Below are 19413 nucleotides of genomic sequence, written 5' to 3' on the forward strand. Positions count from 1 at the left end.
GAGTCACCTGGGATGATTACCTCGAGTCGTATCGAGAAGTGATCGGATGGAGCGGTGAGAGTCGGCGACTGGTTCTGGACGAATCGTTCTGTATTCAGGGTTGAGCTGAAGTTGATATTTGGATAAAGTTAATCTATAGTCCGATGTTTGTGTATTCCGGGACGTGTATTACTCTGGTTTAGATTCGTAGAGCTTACAAGTCAATAAATAAAAGTTCGATTTGCTGTTCTGACTATAAAATCACCCTGCGTACTCGAGCACCAAAGGGTATAAAGTGGTGGATTGCAACAAGCCCAAAGACCATACCATACTAAAGAGCAAGACAAACCTATAGCCAGTACACGATGATAACAAAGAAACACATGCGCATAAACCAAAAAAAAAACCATGTTGCAGATTCTACAAAAGAGAAAAGAAACCCTATAGTCCACACCCCGCGAGGACCCAGTCTATTCCCAATTCTGATCTTTGCAAGGCTGCTTATCCAGTTTCCACTTTAACCCCTTGATACTCGCCTCGCATGCTCCCCGCGCCCACGAATCAATCTTCATCTTTCCCATCGCATACGCCTTTTCGCGTTCCCACCGCCTGAGCTCCCTTTTCAACCTGTGCACGCGCGCCTGGTCCAGCGGGTGGCTATCGTCTTCCCCTGCGGCGGAGCGAGACGTCCAGAACGTCCCGGGGACAGAGGGAGGGGCGTGACGACTCTTTGCGAGGGGTCCGTATCGGGAAGAGGTTGGGAGGCCGGAGGACTGAGTTGTCGGCCTTCCCAGAATTCAACGGCGCATTGAGGATCGAACCCTGCGCTCGCTAGGATTCGGGCGCTCACAATGTCGGCCTCTGACGTGAATGCGTTAGTTGATTATTTAATATAGGGAGGGGAGGGAACCTACCGAATTCGAGTTCCCGGCTTTGGCATGTACTTCCAGATCTTGCGATATCGTCCAATCCGACCTTTGTAAAGTTCGCGACGGCATCGTTGACGAATGGACCCATGACCATTGTAATCGGGAACAACAGTACTCGGACAACATCCGATACAATACTATGAAACCGATTAGCTCAGTCCCCTTGCTCATACTAGAATGACATACCCAATAACACTGGGCAAGAAAATGGTCCCAGAGGATAAAGTCTCGAGATGATGGCTGAGCAGCAGGTGTGACAACTCATGCGCCAACAGAGTGCCAGTTTCTGAGTTTGTTCGGGCGTAGGCTGCGGTGGCTCGTTATTCTTCGAGGATGCGTCGGACGTAAAGAACAATCCACTAAGCAGCGATTTGGACCCAAGTTTAGGTTGAGGAGACGGTTTATTCGCCGAACCAAGGACTTCATCCAGGAATCCACTGTAGACTACGATCCCTCCTCCACCATCTCCACCGAAACCTCATCATAAAGTTAGATACACTGCCTTGTGACTAAATCCGAACGACTCACCATACGATAACGCATTACTTTCGGGTAAATCGACCAACAAGAGCGAATAAGGAGGACCAAGTTGAGCATGTGGAGAATGATGATGCCCATGCCCATGCTTATGTCCTTCCACAGTCGGGGAAACCGGTATCTCATGCAACAACTGCGCAACGCGCGGGCGGGGACAAGCGGGTAATGCGGTGGGGGCGGAATCGGTGCCGACGTCTTCCATTCGGGGCCCTCGAGATGCGCATGGGTCTCTCCGGGATGCTCCTTGACCCAAGCAGCGTACCAGGCCGCGGGGTTGTCCGAGTGTTCTTGTAATTTGGGTACCGCGCGTTCGAGCTGTCGGAGCGTCTGTTCGACCCAGTTCCAGCGCCAATCATCGGGAGGGATCACACGTGGCATCGTCCCGCTTGGGGAAGCATTGACAAGAATCTGCGCGACTGAGGTGTACCATCCTGCGCCCTTCAACTCTCGCGCAATCTCCTCTTCTTCCTCGGCGGACAACATGATCAATCTCACTCTGGGCGTCCATCAGTCAAATCGAGGAATTGGACGGGCGGAGGATGACGTATACATACCGACCGGTCAAGGGTGTCCGTTCCAAACTAGCCAAGATTGCGCTCACAAAAAGACTCAGGGGGACAACGACCAGGACGCCCACAGCCACCCAGAGCTTCCACCGGATTCTCAGAATCTTTTCGCGCTTTTGGGCATAGTGTGGGTGGTCGGCGGGAACTTTGCGTAGGAACCGGGAGGCAAACTTGAGCTTGAGGAAGATGACGGGGAGCAAGGACATGGTGATTCGGCCGGCGGTTTGAGCAAATGCGAGGGCCGTGGATGTCTGGGTGGAGGGAGTGTGATTAGGTGATAAAGAAAGGTTAAGATAAGCGTATAGAGGGCCCTACACACCTTGAGCACAGTCGCGAGCCAGATGAATGGCAGGCCCTGGTTGGGGCGACTCGCATGAAACAAGGCAGCATGTACCTGGCAGTCATGGGATATTAAAATATATATTTCTAAAATAAATAAATAAAACATACCTGCAATGCTATAGGACCAGAACGTGAGATTTGATGCGGCCGAGGTGCCCGGCGATCGTGAAATAATAGCGAGGGAGTTCCCAGAGATACGATTCTACTACGCTGAGCTGACCGACTCGTTTGTCTAGCCCCATGCCCTACTTCCCTACCAATGCCCGTGCGAAGTCCAGCAAATGCACTTCCAAAACCCGCCCATGTCGGAGGTTGTCGGAGGATCGGTCGAACAGAGAGTGGATGTGGTCTAAGACTCTGGGTAGCATTCACAATAGTTGAGAAGTGATGCCGGACGAGGGCGGACATCATTCATTGCTGCACAGAGTCAATCTTAGTTGTCGAGGTAAAGATCAACTTGAATTTGTCGAGTCAAAACGCCCAAGCGCCCATACTAAGCATCAGGGTTCTCTCGGATGTTCAACCAGTAGCAAGCGAGCAAGCGATAGAGATCATAAAAGTCGTATACGATTCACTATATAAAACTTGAGTAAATTATTACAGGATTTAAGGACCAAAACGCTACAGTCATTATGAGATATAGGATGGAGCAGCCCTAGTCCGACTCGGAAATAAAAGTGGCCTCGTTGTAGAGTGTACCGTGATAGTCTTGGATCCACCAGGCACGAGCGACTCGGGGCCCGTCACCGAGAGTGTACTCGGGTTCAACCACTGCAAGATGACATCAGCATAGAATCTAGGTAAATCAACAGGACGGACCTGGTAGATATACGGCTTGGTACCGGCCGCATAACTGATTACCATCTTCAGCGCAGCCGGAATCTCGCCCAAGACATCGACCTTTTGCACCAACCCTTGGGCGCATCGGGAGTCCCCACATCTGAGGTGATCTCGGCCTTGACTGGGGCCACATTACCAATACCTGGTGCTTGCCAGGTATACACAATCTGGCTCGGTTGCTTGTACCCAGTCTCAGGATCGGACACACGCCCAAGATGAACCGCACGGCTCTGCACAGGGGCATCGGCAGCAAGAGTCTCGCCAGTCCAGGCCGTCTCGCCCGTAACGGCAATCAATTTGCCACCGACAACGACTCCACCCACGTTCACACTGACCCCACCTGACCCCGCACCTTCTCGACCATAGGCTCCAATCGTGGTAAACTCCATCTGGATCGCGCTGACTTGCTCGTCCTTGCTTTGGAAATTCGCAAAGTTCCATCGGGCCGCGACAAGGTTCGGCCTCATGCCCTGGATCGCGTGAACAAACATCCCGACGCCGTTGGCTTCGATCGCTTGACCCGACTTGATAATATGTCCAGCACACTTGGTGCGTGGCCAGAAGCGATGCACGACATAGCCCTCTGGCTTGCTCACGTCTGGTCCGAAGAACGATTCTCCGCGACCGACCTTGAAGCCCTCGGCACTGGAAGGCCGAGAGATCGTCAATGCGAGCTGGAGATCATTTTCGAGATTCGCGTTGATCGTGTACTGCTCTGCGAATTCCCCGGACCCGACGCCATGGGTGACTGTAAATTGATCAGCTTTAGAAGACCGCTTGTCTTTGCCCGGAGGTGGAGTGACAAAATTGGTAACATTGATCGACTTCCATGTCGTTTCCTTGGTCGCGGGATTGAATACCCTGCACGTGAACTGAATTTGGGGATACCACAGTCTACGTAAACCAAACAACAGCGCGGGGGTCAGTAACGAATAGGGTACTGGGTTCGGCGCCCCGAATATAGCCAAAACCCAAGGACTTACCCAACGGCCGAGTGGATGATTTGACACCAGATCAACGTGCCATCCTCCAGAAAGTTGTACCACGTCTGCGTCTCGGTAACAAACCCGCCAGCGCACGTCCATTCGGTGTCTTTGGGCTCTAGCTTGCTAAAGAGCTCGCCTGCTGGAGTCTTGGAGTTACGGCCGGATGGAAGTTCTGGGCCTTGGGGTCGGCAGCGCTGCAACAAGTTGACTTGGTAAGTATAGCATCAATACATCTATCAAGTTCGCAACTTACGAAAAGAATGAAGAGAACATCGTTGTGGTGGTTTGAGAGAGCTATTGGACGGGGTCGAGGTTAGATATGTAAGGGAGATGAGAGCGTGCGAAAGTGACTGTCATGGCCAAACACGTGCATACCGGCTGTCACCGCCGCCGTATGACGTCCGGGATTTGGATCGTTCAAGCCATCCAACTCCGGGCAGACATAAATAAACAGTTCGATTGAATGGAGCTGGGCATTGTTTTTCGTGGTTATTTTTGTATCTCTTTGTTACTAAATTGAGGAATTAATGGCCCTAGCCCAGCCAGACGAAATATGCCTTGAGGCATTAAATTCCAAAACTAGGTTTTGGTTTGCCAGTAGAAAGACCCGTCTATTTTGGTGCTTATAATGAATTAGGGAGGCGCCACGATCCTATATTTGGCTTGTCCAATATATGTACCTTGACGCCCAAAAATATCCCATTTCTACTCGGTATGCATGAAACCAATGCATACAGCCCACTATTGATTCATACATACCGAGTAAATTCGCTAGGAGCTATACAGAGTAACGTATCCCCGTCATCTGTGGGGACTGATATGCTCAAGATCAAGCTTGGCGGGAACTTTGGGGCGCGCGCAATTTCAACGGCTCTTCTCGTCTATTAACATTTTATTTCTTCCAAAACTTTCTTCCCTTGCTCATACGACCTCAGATCTACCTAGCTGCCAAGTATGCTCATGTTCGCACTCGCTCAATTTCCACCCTTTGCCCCACGATTCCGAGTATATAGTTTTTGCCACCCGCTAGCGGTGGCAAACGTCCTCGGATCACCCTCGTTGCTTTTACAAACACGCAAGCCCCTCAGTCCAATGATATACTATCCAAGATTGACAGAAGATCTAGAGTTGGTCGGAGTAGCACCGTAATTGCCGTGGAAATGGATAGATTGAAACAGCGCAACTGGTCCCGAATTCGAGCCGTAATGTACCTTTGAATGCCCATACCCTTGGCCTTACTTCCACTAACCACAGATTAGTTAAAACAAAGACTTGGCGTTTGCGTCGACTCGCTAGATCGTATTGGGACATGAGAATATACCTGACAAAGTTGTCCACATCGGGTATATTGATATCATGTGCCCGCTCAAGTGTGATGGCAGCGATGCAGCCAATGTACGATGGTGATACGTCATGGGTAGAGGGTGTATAATCAACTGAGCTAGGTATGCGATGTCCGAACGTACATCGCACACTCCGGTTGGATGTAGAATGTGCTCTCGCTATTGATCATGATTGGGTCACCAACCCCGCATCCCCCCACAAGGCTCTAGTATCCCGATACCCAGAAATTCAACACACCTAAAGCCTGGCCACTCTAAGGGCCGATAATCTTCAAATACCCACGGGATTTTTATACGCCTATATAGTTTCTCCAAGGTCTAAGTATACACAGGGTCGGGTCACACACCCTAAGCCCCCGGTAACTAACGGTTTACCCATCTATTGCGCCCACGCCACGACTGAACCTATGAATCACACCTTTCTTTAGACATGGTAAACCCAATACGAAGTTATGATACCGCAGAGAAGCCATTTGACGTGGTGGATACACACTATACACCCGGATGCTCCCATACGTATACCAACCTAGTCTACTCTATCGTATAGCCAAGTTTAGATGAAACCTCCGTGCTATCATTACAGTGATGATACTGGTTATAATTCAAGTGCAGTCCGTCCAATGTTCTTCGGATGACAAAATATATGCGCGGACCTGAGGGATTCGGGCATATTGCTGTCATTCGGTTCCTGCGGTGGCTACTCGCTTTATGACTCTTGTTTAGAATTATCCGCCAGCGGGTACGTAAGAGATTACGATATGGCGCACAGAACGCAATATTCATATATCTGATCAATCACGCAAGGTTTCCAATCTACAAAATCAACTTGAAGGACCACTCGAATATATCATTGGGGATAGGATAACCCATGGTACGTCCCGCAAAATACGTGTGGCAAACGGGCCAACTGACCCTAAATAAGATAACTAATGTACCAAACATTACAAAAGCAGAAACGAAAACATGGTTACATGACGTATGCGAGATAACATGAATAGAGCGAGTACAAATGGCCTACTCCCGAAAAAGACTAAATGTAAAAAACATAATGAAGATAAATCCGGAAAGGATCCTAAACTTAAACAGCCACAAACATATTTTGCTTCCTGGACACTTCATGTGAGCTTCCAAAGCCCAGGCTCCACCCCAGTGCCCCTAGTCATTGCTCATCCTCTGACTCGTATTCGTACTCTTCCTCGTCGTATATTCCCATTGCTTCCATCTCGCGACGAGTGAGCTGTGCGCATACCTGGCCAGCCCCATAAACAACCTCGGTATCCGAGTCATCAGAGTCGGAGTCAGAGCTAGAGTCAGAGTCAGGCATAGGCGTCGAAGGTCGCTCCGGAACATGAAGCTCGGCATCCGCCAAGTCCAAATCTTCAGGTTCCAAGTCTTCAGAAATGGGGACAACTTGAGGTGTAGGAATTCCCATGTCGCCAAAGGTCCCGTATATAGGCCTTTGTTCAAGGACCTCTCGGAGTTGAGAGTCTGTAAAGTCGCCTGTTCTTAGGCTAGATATACAAAGTCAATAAAAGTTACGATCCCTGAAAGTAGGACTTACCGGTGCTTGAATTGACGATTGAGAAACTTGACACGCAGAGGCTCATCATCGATCCAGTGTGTACGTTGGACAAGCACCGAGTTTCGGTATCGGCGCTTCAGTAGACTTGGCAGTTCCTCAACAAAGCGTTTCATGTCTAAGTACCGTATCGTCGTCAAGTCGCGATCTCAATTGCTCATACTCGCAACCTACCTGGCTTTTCGTAAAGCATAAACTGGTATTCGTCCGACCTGTCTTCATACGAGGAGGCAGACGAATTATCAAACAGATCGTCGTCGGGAGAGGTCGGGCTGACGTCTACTCAGGGGCAGTGTGTCAGTGATGAACAAAAGTAGCCAATCACAGCTAACTTGCCAGACGAATCACTCAGGTCCATTTCCTGGATTGGCTCCTCAGAAGAGCGAGCCCGCTCCACATTGTGTCTCTCCTCGTGGCTCATATGGAAGAACAGCTCGTCTGCTAAGCTACGAGGTCTCATAGAAGTGCCTTCCTCCCAAAGATTCGCCCTCAATGGGGTCTCGTCGTTGTCAAGCTTCGAGTGAATATCTTTATGACAAACACGCTTTGGAGAATGGAAGGACACAGATGGTTCGTCCTCGGTATCGCTCGAGGAATAAGTGACAGCGCGTTTGCGCTTTGGTTCTTGTCTACGACCGATTGACTTGACCTGGTTCACGAGTTGTAGCGCGTATCGCTTTCGAGCATTGAATGCTCCACCTGGACGAGGCGACCAAGCAGCCTGACCACACAGAGCCCCAGTGGTAACCATAGCCTACAGATTTAGACTAGAAGCTTAGAGAAAATGCGACGACCTAGCCTAGAAGCTGACTGAGAGCAGAGTATATCACCGGGGAGGAGAGAGAGGATAAATCTGCCGCCCGTCGGTTGTTAGTTGGCGTGGTCGGGGAGTTTAAATCCTGGAGTCTGAGATGATCGTCCCGTGATGGGCTTGGTTCAGTTATTGACCAATCCGCCACAAGATATGGTAATCCGGGGGTGCTGGGCCTGAACGGAATCGGAACAATTGAATTGGAACCGCTTGGGCCGTACCGATCTTCATCAAACTAACTTCCTCGCGTGGCAACAGGAGGCAAATAATGTCACATCGGGATATAAATACATAAATGGTACAAATAGCGAGACAGTGTATGACCCAGGCCTAGCCTGATTTTCCCATCATAAGCAAAACTAGAACGTATGACTGTACAACAATGCAAGTTAGTCCATTCCCCGCATGTGACGAGTGACAACAACTTACGTTGGCAACTATGACCACAGCAAAAATCAGGTACCCTATCACCGTGCTCACGATACTGCTCTTGTAACTGGTTGTCCCACCCTCTGGTTTAGCGACTTGCATGATCGATTCCTGGCTGGTTAGATAGACCAGCGGGAAGATCACAAAAGGCAATACGATGCTGAGAGCCACCTGAGACGCGACGAGCAAGACGTCTATGCCCTGTCGGCCCACGGTTACGGCTACCACCGTTGAAGGCACCAAGCCAATCAACCGGGTGATGACACGTCTCAGAAGAGGCTGGGCCACAGAAGGTAAAGATTAGTCAACAGAATATTTCGAATGAAATACCACAGGACTCACGGAGATTCGCCACTCGATGAACCCCTCACTGACGATTTGCCCTGCAAGGGTGGCAGTGATAGATGCGCTTTGGCCTGAACAAAGGAGAGCTACGGCAAACATTATCGCAGCAGCTATGCTTGAAGTTTAGCCCCGAGGCTTCCATGTGAATAGAATGGTGGAACCCACGTTTGCCAATGATCTGTTGGATAAGGTCATACGCATCAAACAGACCAGCGTCACCGACGCTCCTCCCTGAATAGAAGAACGCAGCAGCGGCAAGGATAAGAATACTGCGCATATACATAGTCAGACTACTGAAGTAGCTTCGAGTACGGCCACTTACGCCGAGTTGATTACGACAGCAAACCCAAGTAAACTCATCACTAGATTATACACCATCAGCGCCACCAGTTCTCATGGTCTAAATGCCATCAAAATGCTCACCAATATCAATATTGCATGCCCCAAATGCGCGCCAATAAATTCGGTCGAGTTGTTCAAGTACTTTCTCGACACGATGGATGGTTTTTTCCTGTCGGAGATGCCAGTTCATCATCTTTTGAATGAGACGACACCGACGCAGTCTCGCTTTCTTTTACTTCAGCTGCCCCCGATTCGTTAGGCCTTGTCGACATTAATGGATTACCGGGGGTTTACGTTCCACGTATATCATCGATTTCCTAAACTTGGTGATCTTCTGCCAGAAAGTGACGGGCTGGTCGTTTGCATTTGGAGCGGGAAGGTTAGCCAGCGGTGGTGGTGCCGAAGATACACGGTCTAGAGTGGCGAGGCTCGAGCCAGGAAAATAGCGTGTGGCATCTGTGGGATCCATGAGACGAGTTGGAAACAAATTGGTATAACACACTGACAACTGTGGCACCCAGGATACCTATCGATGTGTAGAGGGCTCCAGACTGAAAGAGGGTCTGATATCGATGTTGGGTTATCAGTGTACGGTTTGAATATAGTCTCTTCGAAGCTTACCTTGGAGGGGAGATACCCTACCAATCCATCTGTTACACGACCAACAATACAGCCTTGGTAGCGCCCTACTCACCAACAATCACATCCCCTGCGTTCGGTTTGATCTTGATCAAAAGCACATAAAGATTCCGAAGACAACGAAGACGAGAACCATCAAAATGATCTGCACATGTATACAATCAGCTTGAGCCCTAACCCGTGTTGTTGTATTCAACTTGCCTCAAACAGTCGTACAGGCCGGCCGTTTGACGAGGGCGCAATAGCCAGGACGAATATGACGTCAAACGAAGTGATAACAACGCTTGCCCAGAGTGGTAGAGACGGCACCAAGAGGGTCAGACCTATAGCACTGCCGAGGAGCTAAGTAGGCATGGGTCAGTTTGAAGTCCGGATGTGCGGTACAAACGGTGAGTTTACCTCTGCAAGGTCGGTGGCGATGATACCATTTCGCAGATAACGTACATGGGGTACAAGAGTAGACGGCGGTATAGAAGCTTATGCTTTGGTCGGTTGTACAGGAGAATTCGACAATGTTCCGCCAGGTCTACTTGAGAGCTTAGGGATGATACTTGAATGAAATGGAATAATATCGTACCTCTACCAGTGACACATCCTAATCGTGCAGCCATGGTCTAATATCACACGTTAGCTCGTGATTGTGTTGTAGCAAGAAAAACTCACCTGGAGTAGCACGGCTCCAAGGCCAGCGAGTAGAATTACAAATAAGAGTTTATACCCGAACTGGGATCCAGCCTGGAGGTCTACAGCCCAGTTTCCACTAAAGCGAGATATAGTCAGATTGAATATTGGGTAGACGTTGAACTCACGGGTCAAAATATGCTATAGAAGCTAGAATGCCAGGTCCAACGTGGTGTTTCATGTGGTGTAGAACAACCAATGAGGTATTTTTGAGATTTTTTCTTCGGGTCACGAGCCTCAGCTAACCAGCATAATACCAATGCATATATGAGCTCACTTTATCTTGTCCTGATAGGAGGCATCATCTGAGCCTTCAGGAGTGCTCAGACTCTCGTTACTCGATTTTTGTTCATCAATGGCAACAGTCTGTGTGAAACTCTCCCCTCTTGCAGACATTGCCGGAACCTCGATTATGCGAAGAGGACTCGGTGGAGGCCCAACCATTTTCGTTTTTGAAGTAATATACAATCAGAGACCTGAAATTTTTCATTCTATCAGCAGGACACACGAAAGGCTCACAAGAGCTTACGTTGAAGGACCCAATCGTCCTGAAAGGTGGTAAATGGAAGAAAGAAAAAAAAAGTGACAAGAGGAAAGCTAACCAGGCCACCTACCAAGTCTACCAAGCTGTACTCCGAGTATATATAATTGACCGGTACGGCTGGCAAGCGGAATAGTCCCCATTGCTAGACAACGTATTCTTTAGATGAAATGTGATTCACAACCCGAGGCTTCCTAGTCACTCGATTGATTCGGAGGTCGGGATGTAGTCAGGCTTCCAAGAACAAAATTCCAAGAATAGAACTAGATTCCAAGTGCTCCAAGACGGCGACTTGGTGCTCGAGCTTCTAACTCTTGGCCACAATTCATCACGAGGTGTGCAGGTTGCGATAAAGGGCAGGCGGAAGCTTAAACGTTATTCAATGATATGGGAGATTAAGAGTCTAGGCTACTGGTATGGTATCTCCGAGGAATTAATGACGTTATGAAGCATTCTGAGAACCCAGTAGCCTAACTCTTCAGATTGGTAACCATTATATATGACTCAAGAATGGGTTTAACTATGGCCTTCCCTACCTAAACGTCCGTCGTACCAAGGGAGCAGTATGAAATTTGATTGATTTAATCAATGTATTTTTCTCACGTGGTTCTATACCCACAGCCCAAGTGACCGGATCGAGTGTCTATAGATACATCTGCAAGCGATTGAACACAATGAGGATCCAATTGAGACATCTGACGGGTGGCGATGTCAGGGCGTGGCACTTGGCTCCATTGACTAAGCGCTGGGTGCTTAGCAACGGCCATGACGCACCGGTTCCATTTGGACTCCTCCGTACCCCTACCATGGCGGATCGACCGCGCGGCGACTGGGACTGTGCTGAAGTGGTGCGCACAACGTACAAAGAGAAACAGAAGGAGAGAGAGGAAAGTCGGAAGCCCCAGCATTGGATTTTGCAGAAGCTTGTTGTTGGTGTCGTTCTCGGAATCGTTGTCTGGACCTACTATGTCTACATCGGCCGAGTGTGTATCAAACTTCTGGAGCGAGGGGATACTGTCAAGGCTGGTGCGTTGCTTTTTTCCGTTACGTGATGTTTACAAAGCTCAGAACCATTGCAGGTGTCTATATCGCCATCTTTAATTTGTTTTTCCTCATGTTCAGCTGGACATATCTCAAGGTTCTTATATGTGTCTCCACAACTTCGTTTGACATTTATGGATATCTTCTATAGATCATAGTTACACCTCCTGGCTTTGCTCGAGATGTACGTTCAGCTCCCTGTTTGCCGAGCCTTACTCACGTTCTCCGCAGCACGTCCCTCAGTGCGAAGCTCCTGGTACAACGCAGTACGGCCGACCGTGGGATGTTGACTCGGAAGTTAGGGAACCGACGATGGTCACAGAACCATAGGTACAGCTTACGAGGGAATGTCGGAACGTGGTCATGGCCAATCCCCCCTCTCTGCGACCTCACACGACCCAACATCAGCATTTTCTCCCGATGCCCAACAAGGCGCAGCCCTCGAACTGGATGCTATTCCACCAATTGCATCCGTCCACGCCCGTGTGACCTCTCCTGTGGGTGATGATTGCGCCTTGGGTGATGCGTCAACTACTGTGCATGAAACTCAACCCTACCTACAGCCGGCGGCGGCCCAAAACGAAACGACAGACAAAGGGAGAAAACAGGTCCATGTCACTCGTAATCCGCCTCAAACACCGGTTTTGGCAGACGAGTACCGATATTGTGCCCGAGATAAACTGATGAAGCCTATGAGAACCCACCATTGCCGTCTGTGTGCAACTGTAAGTCGCATGAACCTGTATTGCACAACTGTCTGACACGGCTGGCTGGGCTTAGTGCGTACTCCAATATGATCACCACGTAAGTCCCTGAGCGGAATCTGGCCTCAATGACATCATCTAACGTTAATTATAGTGTCCTTGTGGGTCGTCTCAAAGTGTGTTCGATGCTTATGCTGAGTATTAGCTTCGTAGGGATCGGTCAATGTGTTGGAGCCTACAATCGCAAAGTGAGCAGAGTTATTAGTACCATGAATACCTTTTCACCAGGCTATAGTTCTTTGTAAATTTTACCTTCTGGTCGACTTGGTTTACCGCTTGGGTCTTTGGAACGCTGCTTGCTGACCTGATCGTGGACTCGAGAAATATCAGCTACCAGCTCGATGGACAAGAAATAGCCGTTATAGCCTTGTAAGTCTTTCAATTGTCCAGCCTATGCGTCGTTCGCTTCATACTCAAGTATCTTGCGTTTCTTTTCCAGAGCCGGTCTCTTTACCATGTTCACAGCATCGCTAACAGCTGGCCACACCCGACTCCTTATCATCAACGCGACGACGGTCGAGTCGCTTGGATTTTCGCGCACAAAGGAAAAGGACAAGGCGAGCCTCGAGATGGCATTTAGCTTTTGGCAGTGCCGGTATTTTGATTTACTATCGTTATTATGGCCTTACTAACATGTCACGCAGAGAAAAACACCAAACCCGCAAACGATGGGACCAAGAATGGGGTCGGGTCGAGCGAGAGGGTAATCTATGGTGGTTGGAGAACGCACGTACAAATTGGGAGCAGGTTATGGGACACAAAGTCTACGAGTGGTTCCGTGAGTCCAACCTACACATTATCATTGACCCTGTCTCATGGTACGTTTTAGTCCCGATTGGAAAGAGTCCCAACAACGGGATGAACTACCCCGTGAATCCGCGACACGATCCGGATGGCAGATGGAGGCCACGATCACAATGGCCGGTGGAACTTCAGTAGGGCCGGCTAATTGCTTTTGTTCCGCTTTGCTCTGCAGCTTCTTTTTCTTTTTTCTTTTTACACTCATCGGGACTATGGATATTGTATGTTTTACGAACTAACCTTGGTCTGTATGAGATAGAAATTTGGGGGGACGCTTTAATGTTCGTGGGGTTGTCTCTTGTCTGGTATGGTGCGTGAGGGGGGCTACTGGTGATTTGTTTGGGTTATATCGTCTTAATACGTGCGGAGAGTGTACTTGATTCGCCGTTCTATCTACTTATCAAAAGGTTCCGAGCATTCTGTGCTCATTTCGTACAACCCCTAGCCGTTCACCGCCGATTTTGTGTTGGAAGTCTTTGAGATCCGCATGCGAATATCCGCGCCCTTTAAACTTAGTTCCGCGACGAAACACATACGCCCTGGCATGGTTCATTAGGAGCGAAAGCGCAGGGGATGAAAACATATACCGAAATTTGACATAAATCACACTCATGAACACGAATTTGGCAAACAATGATTTACCATAGCTATCCTGATCTACCTAAAAGAACTACATATGAATGATCTACCAAAACAGGCCTGGTTGAACATGCATGTGTTGGACTAGGCGTTATCCCCGATATCACCGACAACCGTCTGTTCTTGGCATCAACTCATATGCACAGCCATCCTCGTACCAGTACAGTTGCCGAACCCACCGCATCATGGGCTGCAGCTGTCAAAGTAAACTCGACGATCATCCTGATCGCCGACCATTCCTTTTATTGACTTGGCCAAATACCTGTTTCAACACTGGGGCAGGGTAGGATAGGAGTTTAAGTCTTCGATTCGCAATGTTCGCATCAACCTATTCGATAACAAAACTTATGGGTCAAGCATGAAGAATAGTACATTGCAGTCTAATCAACCAATAATTGTGCGTATTTTTTGAGTTCATTGAAGGAGGCAAATTCTGAACACAACTTTTTCCGTTAGTCCGAGGGGGGTGAATATGCGTTGTCGCCAACTCAATCTGAGAGCGAAGAATTTCGGGGAAAGAAGGGGTATCAGAACTCAAAGCGTGCATGAATGTAGGTCCTGTGTGTCCAGTGTCATCAAATAGGAAATTTAGGCGAATTTGCGAATTCCAGATGTCCTTCCGCCTGCGGTGAGAGATGCAAAACAGGCATGGACGGTTTGGTCTCAAGGTATCGCTGTGACGGTGAAATGTTATCTTCAGAGTGCCTTGCGATATTACTTATCAATAACTCTTTGTAGACTGCGTTGTTCGCTGGTGTCGAAGCTCACTCTTTAATCTGATCGACGAGACAACTGGTCCAACCGATAGCTTGACTCAAGCGTTCCGGATATTCTCATATCTAGGATTACTTTCCAATCTGCTCGCCACGACTTCAGCTCTCTTCGTTCTAGAACGCGTTTCGGGTCTCTCAACTCGCGCTCGAAGACTAAGTCTTTTGCCAAACTCCTTACCACGCCAGGTGGCCGATGGTACACCTCTGCCCGCTGAGCTCCTCCATCCTCTTCGCGAAACAGCGCTCTTACGAGCATTTGGTATGGATGCTACCTGGGGATATACCATTACCATGTTCTACCTGTTTTCTATCGCCGGTGTCTCTCGGTCTTTGTCCAGCTGTCCTTGTACTTGTTCATTCGGGAGTCGGTTGCTGTGCTGTCGTGTTGACCTCGGTGATTATGTTTGGTCTGACGCCGCTTGTGGTGTTGACTCTGCGCATTGTACATGAGTTTTTGTTCGACCTTCTAGGATGGGCGAGGCGTTAGAAATTAGAATTAGTATCTGAGTTCTATAGCCAAGGACCAATTTGTTTGATAATTTGTACAACTATTCATGAGACAAGCAACATGCTCATATATATATCGTGTTTCAACCTTTATTAACTTGAACTGGTACCAGCCCCAAGGTTCATGTGTATGACATTTCGGTACATGTGTAACAGGGCAGTGCAGATTAACATGTCAGATCCTGTGCACGGGGAATCAGCCCGAGGCGGAGTCCAATACATTACTTGTGCATCAGTCGGGAGACCCGCATATGGGGATCTTAGTAGCGATGCCTCGCAACGTTGTCCGTCACCCTGATAGATATGAGATGAAGGGTGGGGCGTACTGCCACCCAAGACTGTATATACAATGTAGTGAGGTACCTCTGCAGTTATCCATCTCGCACGCCAACCCACGAACTCGACCGAGGTTACTCTGGCCTATATTTGCTACTCACTAGGGCCGCTCTTGGTATGTAGAAATTGGCAGAACGAAGTGTGTTTGGCAAAAAACTGATAAACCCACCTTGTGTTGATTTTTTCGCGCTATGCAGTAACAAAGTTTACCCGGTTTTCAGAAACGCCACGACACAATCAGCACAAAACACCAGAAGGTTTCACTATGCAACATGAAGAACCCAGCATTGACGAATTGGTAGAAATAATGTCTGATATGCTCTCTATCGATCTTGAAGATCCCCAGAACTCTCAGATGCGGGCCGCCCTCCAGGGAGGGATGTACGGAAAGCGATACGACCGTCTGGGCGAAATATGCGACATTGACAACGCAATAAAATACACACAGATGGCGATTTCTCTTTCACCCGAGGATTACCCAGGTTTGCCGCATTTAATTGGTGACCTAGGTGGCTATTATTCTAGCCGGTTTCAGCGCCTGAACGAAGTGGATGACATCACAAAAGCGATTGAATACACGGCTCTCTCCCTTGCATTTTATGCTGACGACGATCCCGTCTTGTCAAGCAAGCTCTGCAACTTAGGAGTGATTCATTCAATTCGATTTCGGGTTCTAGGGGAATTGGATGATCTCAACAAGCGATCATATGCGGGACCCGCGCCGTTGAATTAGCCTCTAATGATGACCAACACTTGGCCCACTACCTCTCAGGCCTGGGTGCATCCTATGGTTCCCGGTTCGAGCGTCTAGGAGCTCTGAATGATATCGAGAAAGGGATTGAATATGGTTCTCGCGGAGTCTCTCTGACTCCGGACGATCACCCCGACTTGCCGAGCCGACTCACCAACATGGGATGTTTATACGAGGTCCTGTTTGAGCACGTTGGTGAAATGGATGACCTAAAAAAGGCAATCCAGTATCGCTCTCGTGCAGTTGAGTTGACTCCTGAGGATCATCCAGGCTTGCCGAACCGACTTGCTGGACTTGGAATGTCATACAAATACCGATATATGCGCCTAGATAAATTGGATGACCTCGAAAAGGCAATCGAATACGCTTCGCTTGCGGTCACGATAACTCCCGAAGACCATCCCGATCTCTCGTACTGGCTTGCCAACCTAGCGACATCCTATGCCTGCCGATATCACCGCCTTCGCGAACCAGAGGATTTGGAGAAGGTTATTAAATATAAATACTACACGGTCACCCTAACCCCGGATGATCATCCATACCAAGCGTCTCGACTCGCCGAGCTGGGGAAAGCATACAGTGACCGATTTGAGCTACTAGGAGACCAGAGCGACATGGAGAAGGCATTCGAATATAAATCCTTGGGACTGCTCTTGACCCCCGAAGGGCATCCCGGTTTACCTCTGCAACATAACAACCTAGCACTCCTTCACATTCAGGCTTATGGAAGAACCGGCGAGGATCTCCATCTGAAACATGCGTTGGACTCCTTCCGCGAAGCGACCAGATCGCTGACCGGGTCGCCTCGCGATAAGTTTCAGTACGCTTTGAAATGGGCCAAGCTTGCATCTCAATTGGACTCTCTGAACGCCATTGAAGCTTACCAAACAACGATGAATCTTCTACCTCAGTTTATATGGCTAGGTACCACAACCGCGCAGCGTTATCAAGATCTAGAGGAGGTACAAAATTTAGCAGTCAACGCGGCCTCTGTTGCCATCCGCTCTTCGAATTACAAACTAGCTCTAGAATGGCTCGAAGATGCTCGATGCGTAGTTTGGAATCAGAGCCTCATGCTTCGCTCGCCTCTTGACGAACTTCAGTCCTCTTATCCAGAGGTAGCCGCACGACTTCAGACCACCGCTAGTAAGCTTCATAGTGCCAGCTCCGAGCCGCGAGAGCCCCAGACAGTCGCTTCTGGATCAATGAATCCAACACAAACGGCCCAAGAACATCGTCGTCTAGCACAAGAATATAGCAACCTACTCTCTCAGGCCCGTGAGCTTCCGGGTTTCGAGGATTTTCTTCAACCAATGAAAGCTGACCGACTTGTCCGTGCCGCCAGATACGGGCCTATTGTAGTAATCAATTGCCATGCAGAGCGTTCTGATGCACTAGTCATATTCCCTGGCCAAGAAGTTATCAAACACATTCATCTTGCTGATTTTACTGGGTCAAAAGCAGAGCGAGCTCACTCGGAAATGGACAAATCGCTCAGTGCCCAGTATTTAAGGGAGCGTGGTTTTAAGCCTCTTGGCGAACCTGAACAAAAAGACAATTTCGGAAAGGTGCTGGCACTTCTTTGGTATGAGGTTGTCAAGCCAATTTTAGACTCTTTGGGCTATATGGTGCGTCTCCTTCTCTAAGGGTCTATGCTGGCACTAATAGCAATCCTGTAGAATAATTCGTCGGCAGAAAATATGCCGCATATAACCTGGTGCCCAACCGGTCAACTTTCCTTCTTGCCGTTGCATGCTGCTGGAGATTATGACAAGTCCGGGTCACGAGTCTTCGATTACGTCGTCTCTTCCTATACACCAACACTTACCGCCCTTCTGAACTCTACTCCCACTTCACTCACCCATGACTCTCGAATGCTCGCAATCGCCCAACCAGGTACGCCAGGGTGTACTCCACTGCCCGGTACCATCAAGGAGCTCGAGAGGATCAAGATGCATGCAAATGATAGGTTACAGTACTCGCAACTCATCGATTCTCAAGCGACAACAAGTGTGGTGCTTGACCAGATGGAACAACATGGTTGGGTGCATCTTGCTTGCCATGCTCATCAGAACGTGATAAATGCGACCAAGAGCGGATTCTTCTTGCACAACGGGACGCTTGATTTGGCAGCCATCAATCGACGGTCATTTACGAAGAAGGGACTGGCATTTCTATCGGCGTGTCAGACTGCGAAGGGAGACAAGAAACTCCCAGACGAAGCTGTGCATCTGGCATCTGGCATGCTGATGGCTGGTTATTGTAGTGTCATTGGGACGATGTGGTCTGTGGCTGACGACGACGCGCCATTCATTGCGGATAGGGTCTATCCTCAGCTGATAGAGGGTGGTAAGCTTGGAGAGGGTGAAGCGGGGAAAGCGCTCCATAAAGCCGTTGCGGAGCTGCGTGAGAGAGTTGGGGAGAATAAGTTTGGCCGTTGGGTGCCGTACATCCACATAGGCTCTTAGCTATAGCTCTAGGTTGAAATATAAGTAACCTTCGCTATTAACCTTGACGTGTCCATTCATAAGTTTTACGCCTCAATATTTTTACTTCCTAAGCATCACAACCACGTGTAGTTACTTTTTTGTATGTAGGCATGATTATTATTGCAACTTTTACTATCGCTCAAGATCTTGGATGTACACAAGCTTATTTTAACACATCGGCGCCATGATATGGGCTTGGCATCCAGGTCGAGTAACGAAGCACAGCACATGACGCAATTGGAAATCAAATGACCGTGATCCGCTTACCACCCAAGTGTGATCGGCTACCCCAACAACTTGTGTTTTGAATTTTTTTACCGTACGCATAGCTACTAAGAGCACATGCTATGACTAGAGTGAAACTGATTCAGCTTGAGCCGTTTAGGTGGTTTTATGATACGGTCGTGTATTTCACCGGGGGCT

General features: G+C 48.8%; 5 protein-coding genes across 5 annotated transcripts; 2 read left to right on the plus strand and 3 right to left on the minus strand.

Annotated features, from left to right (window-relative positions):
- Positions 1–449: 449 nt before the first annotated feature.
- On the minus strand, positions 450–2761 carry RhiXN_03380 (Peptidase family M48 protein; the record flags this gene model as incomplete). Its single annotated transcript, XM_043323197.1, has 9 exons — positions 450–752; positions 830–840; positions 894–1045; positions 1095–1215; positions 1269–1385; positions 1442–1941; positions 2000–2262; positions 2331–2405; positions 2462–2761. 9 exons carry the CDS (start codon positions 2759–2761, stop codon positions 450–452), a joined length of 1842 nt encoding a protein of 613 aa, XP_043178693.1.
- A 247-nt stretch (positions 2762–3008) lies between these two features.
- Positions 3009–4552, minus strand: RhiXN_03381 (survival factor 1; the record flags this gene model as incomplete). Its single annotated transcript, XM_043323198.1, has 5 exons — positions 3009–3124; positions 3267–4087; positions 4177–4373; positions 4433–4473; positions 4531–4552. 5 exons carry the CDS (start codon positions 4550–4552, stop codon positions 3009–3011), a joined length of 1197 nt encoding a protein of 398 aa, XP_043178694.1.
- Positions 4553–6681: 2129 nt separating this feature from the next.
- Positions 6682–10792, minus strand: RhiXN_03382 (manganese transporter SMF1; the record flags this gene model as incomplete). The annotated part of the gene is made up of 20 exons (XM_043323199.1): positions 6682–7033; positions 7084–7219; positions 7276–7380; positions 7450–7855; positions 8342–8620; positions 8684–8796; positions 8852–8955; positions 9009–9048; positions 9110–9257; positions 9312–9484; positions 9531–9591; positions 9650–9666; positions 9723–9812; positions 9865–10009; positions 10056–10068; positions 10112–10193; positions 10245–10281; positions 10331–10427; positions 10477–10569; positions 10626–10792. The coding sequence occupies 20 exons, from the start codon at positions 10790–10792 to the stop codon at positions 6682–6684; spliced, it is 2658 nt and encodes an 885-aa protein (XP_043178695.1).
- Positions 10793–11695: 903 nt separating this feature from the next.
- Positions 11696–13633, plus strand: RhiXN_03383 (DHHC palmitoyltransferase; the record flags this gene model as incomplete). The annotated part of the gene is made up of 12 exons (XM_043323200.1): positions 11696–11915; positions 11969–12027; positions 12082–12114; positions 12162–12196; positions 12253–12655; positions 12711–12734; positions 12789–12795; positions 12848–12882; positions 12930–13063; positions 13134–13289; positions 13339–13472; positions 13524–13633. The coding sequence occupies 12 exons, from the start codon at positions 11696–11698 to the stop codon at positions 13631–13633; spliced, it is 1350 nt and encodes a 449-aa protein (XP_043178696.1).
- A 2382-nt stretch (positions 13634–16015) lies between these two features.
- Positions 16016–18969, plus strand: RhiXN_03384 (CHAT domain protein; the record flags this gene model as incomplete). The annotated part of the gene is made up of 3 exons (XM_043323201.1): positions 16016–16232; positions 16523–18129; positions 18181–18969. 3 exons carry the CDS (start codon positions 16016–16018, stop codon positions 18967–18969), a joined length of 2613 nt encoding a protein of 870 aa, XP_043178697.1.
- Between the last annotated feature and the right edge of the window lie 444 nt (positions 18970–19413).

Source organism: Rhizoctonia solani, chromosome 3 (assembly GCF_016906535.1).
Source record: "Rhizoctonia solani chromosome 3, complete sequence".
NCBI lineage: Eukaryota > Fungi > Basidiomycota > Agaricomycetes > Cantharellales > Ceratobasidiaceae > Rhizoctonia > Rhizoctonia solani.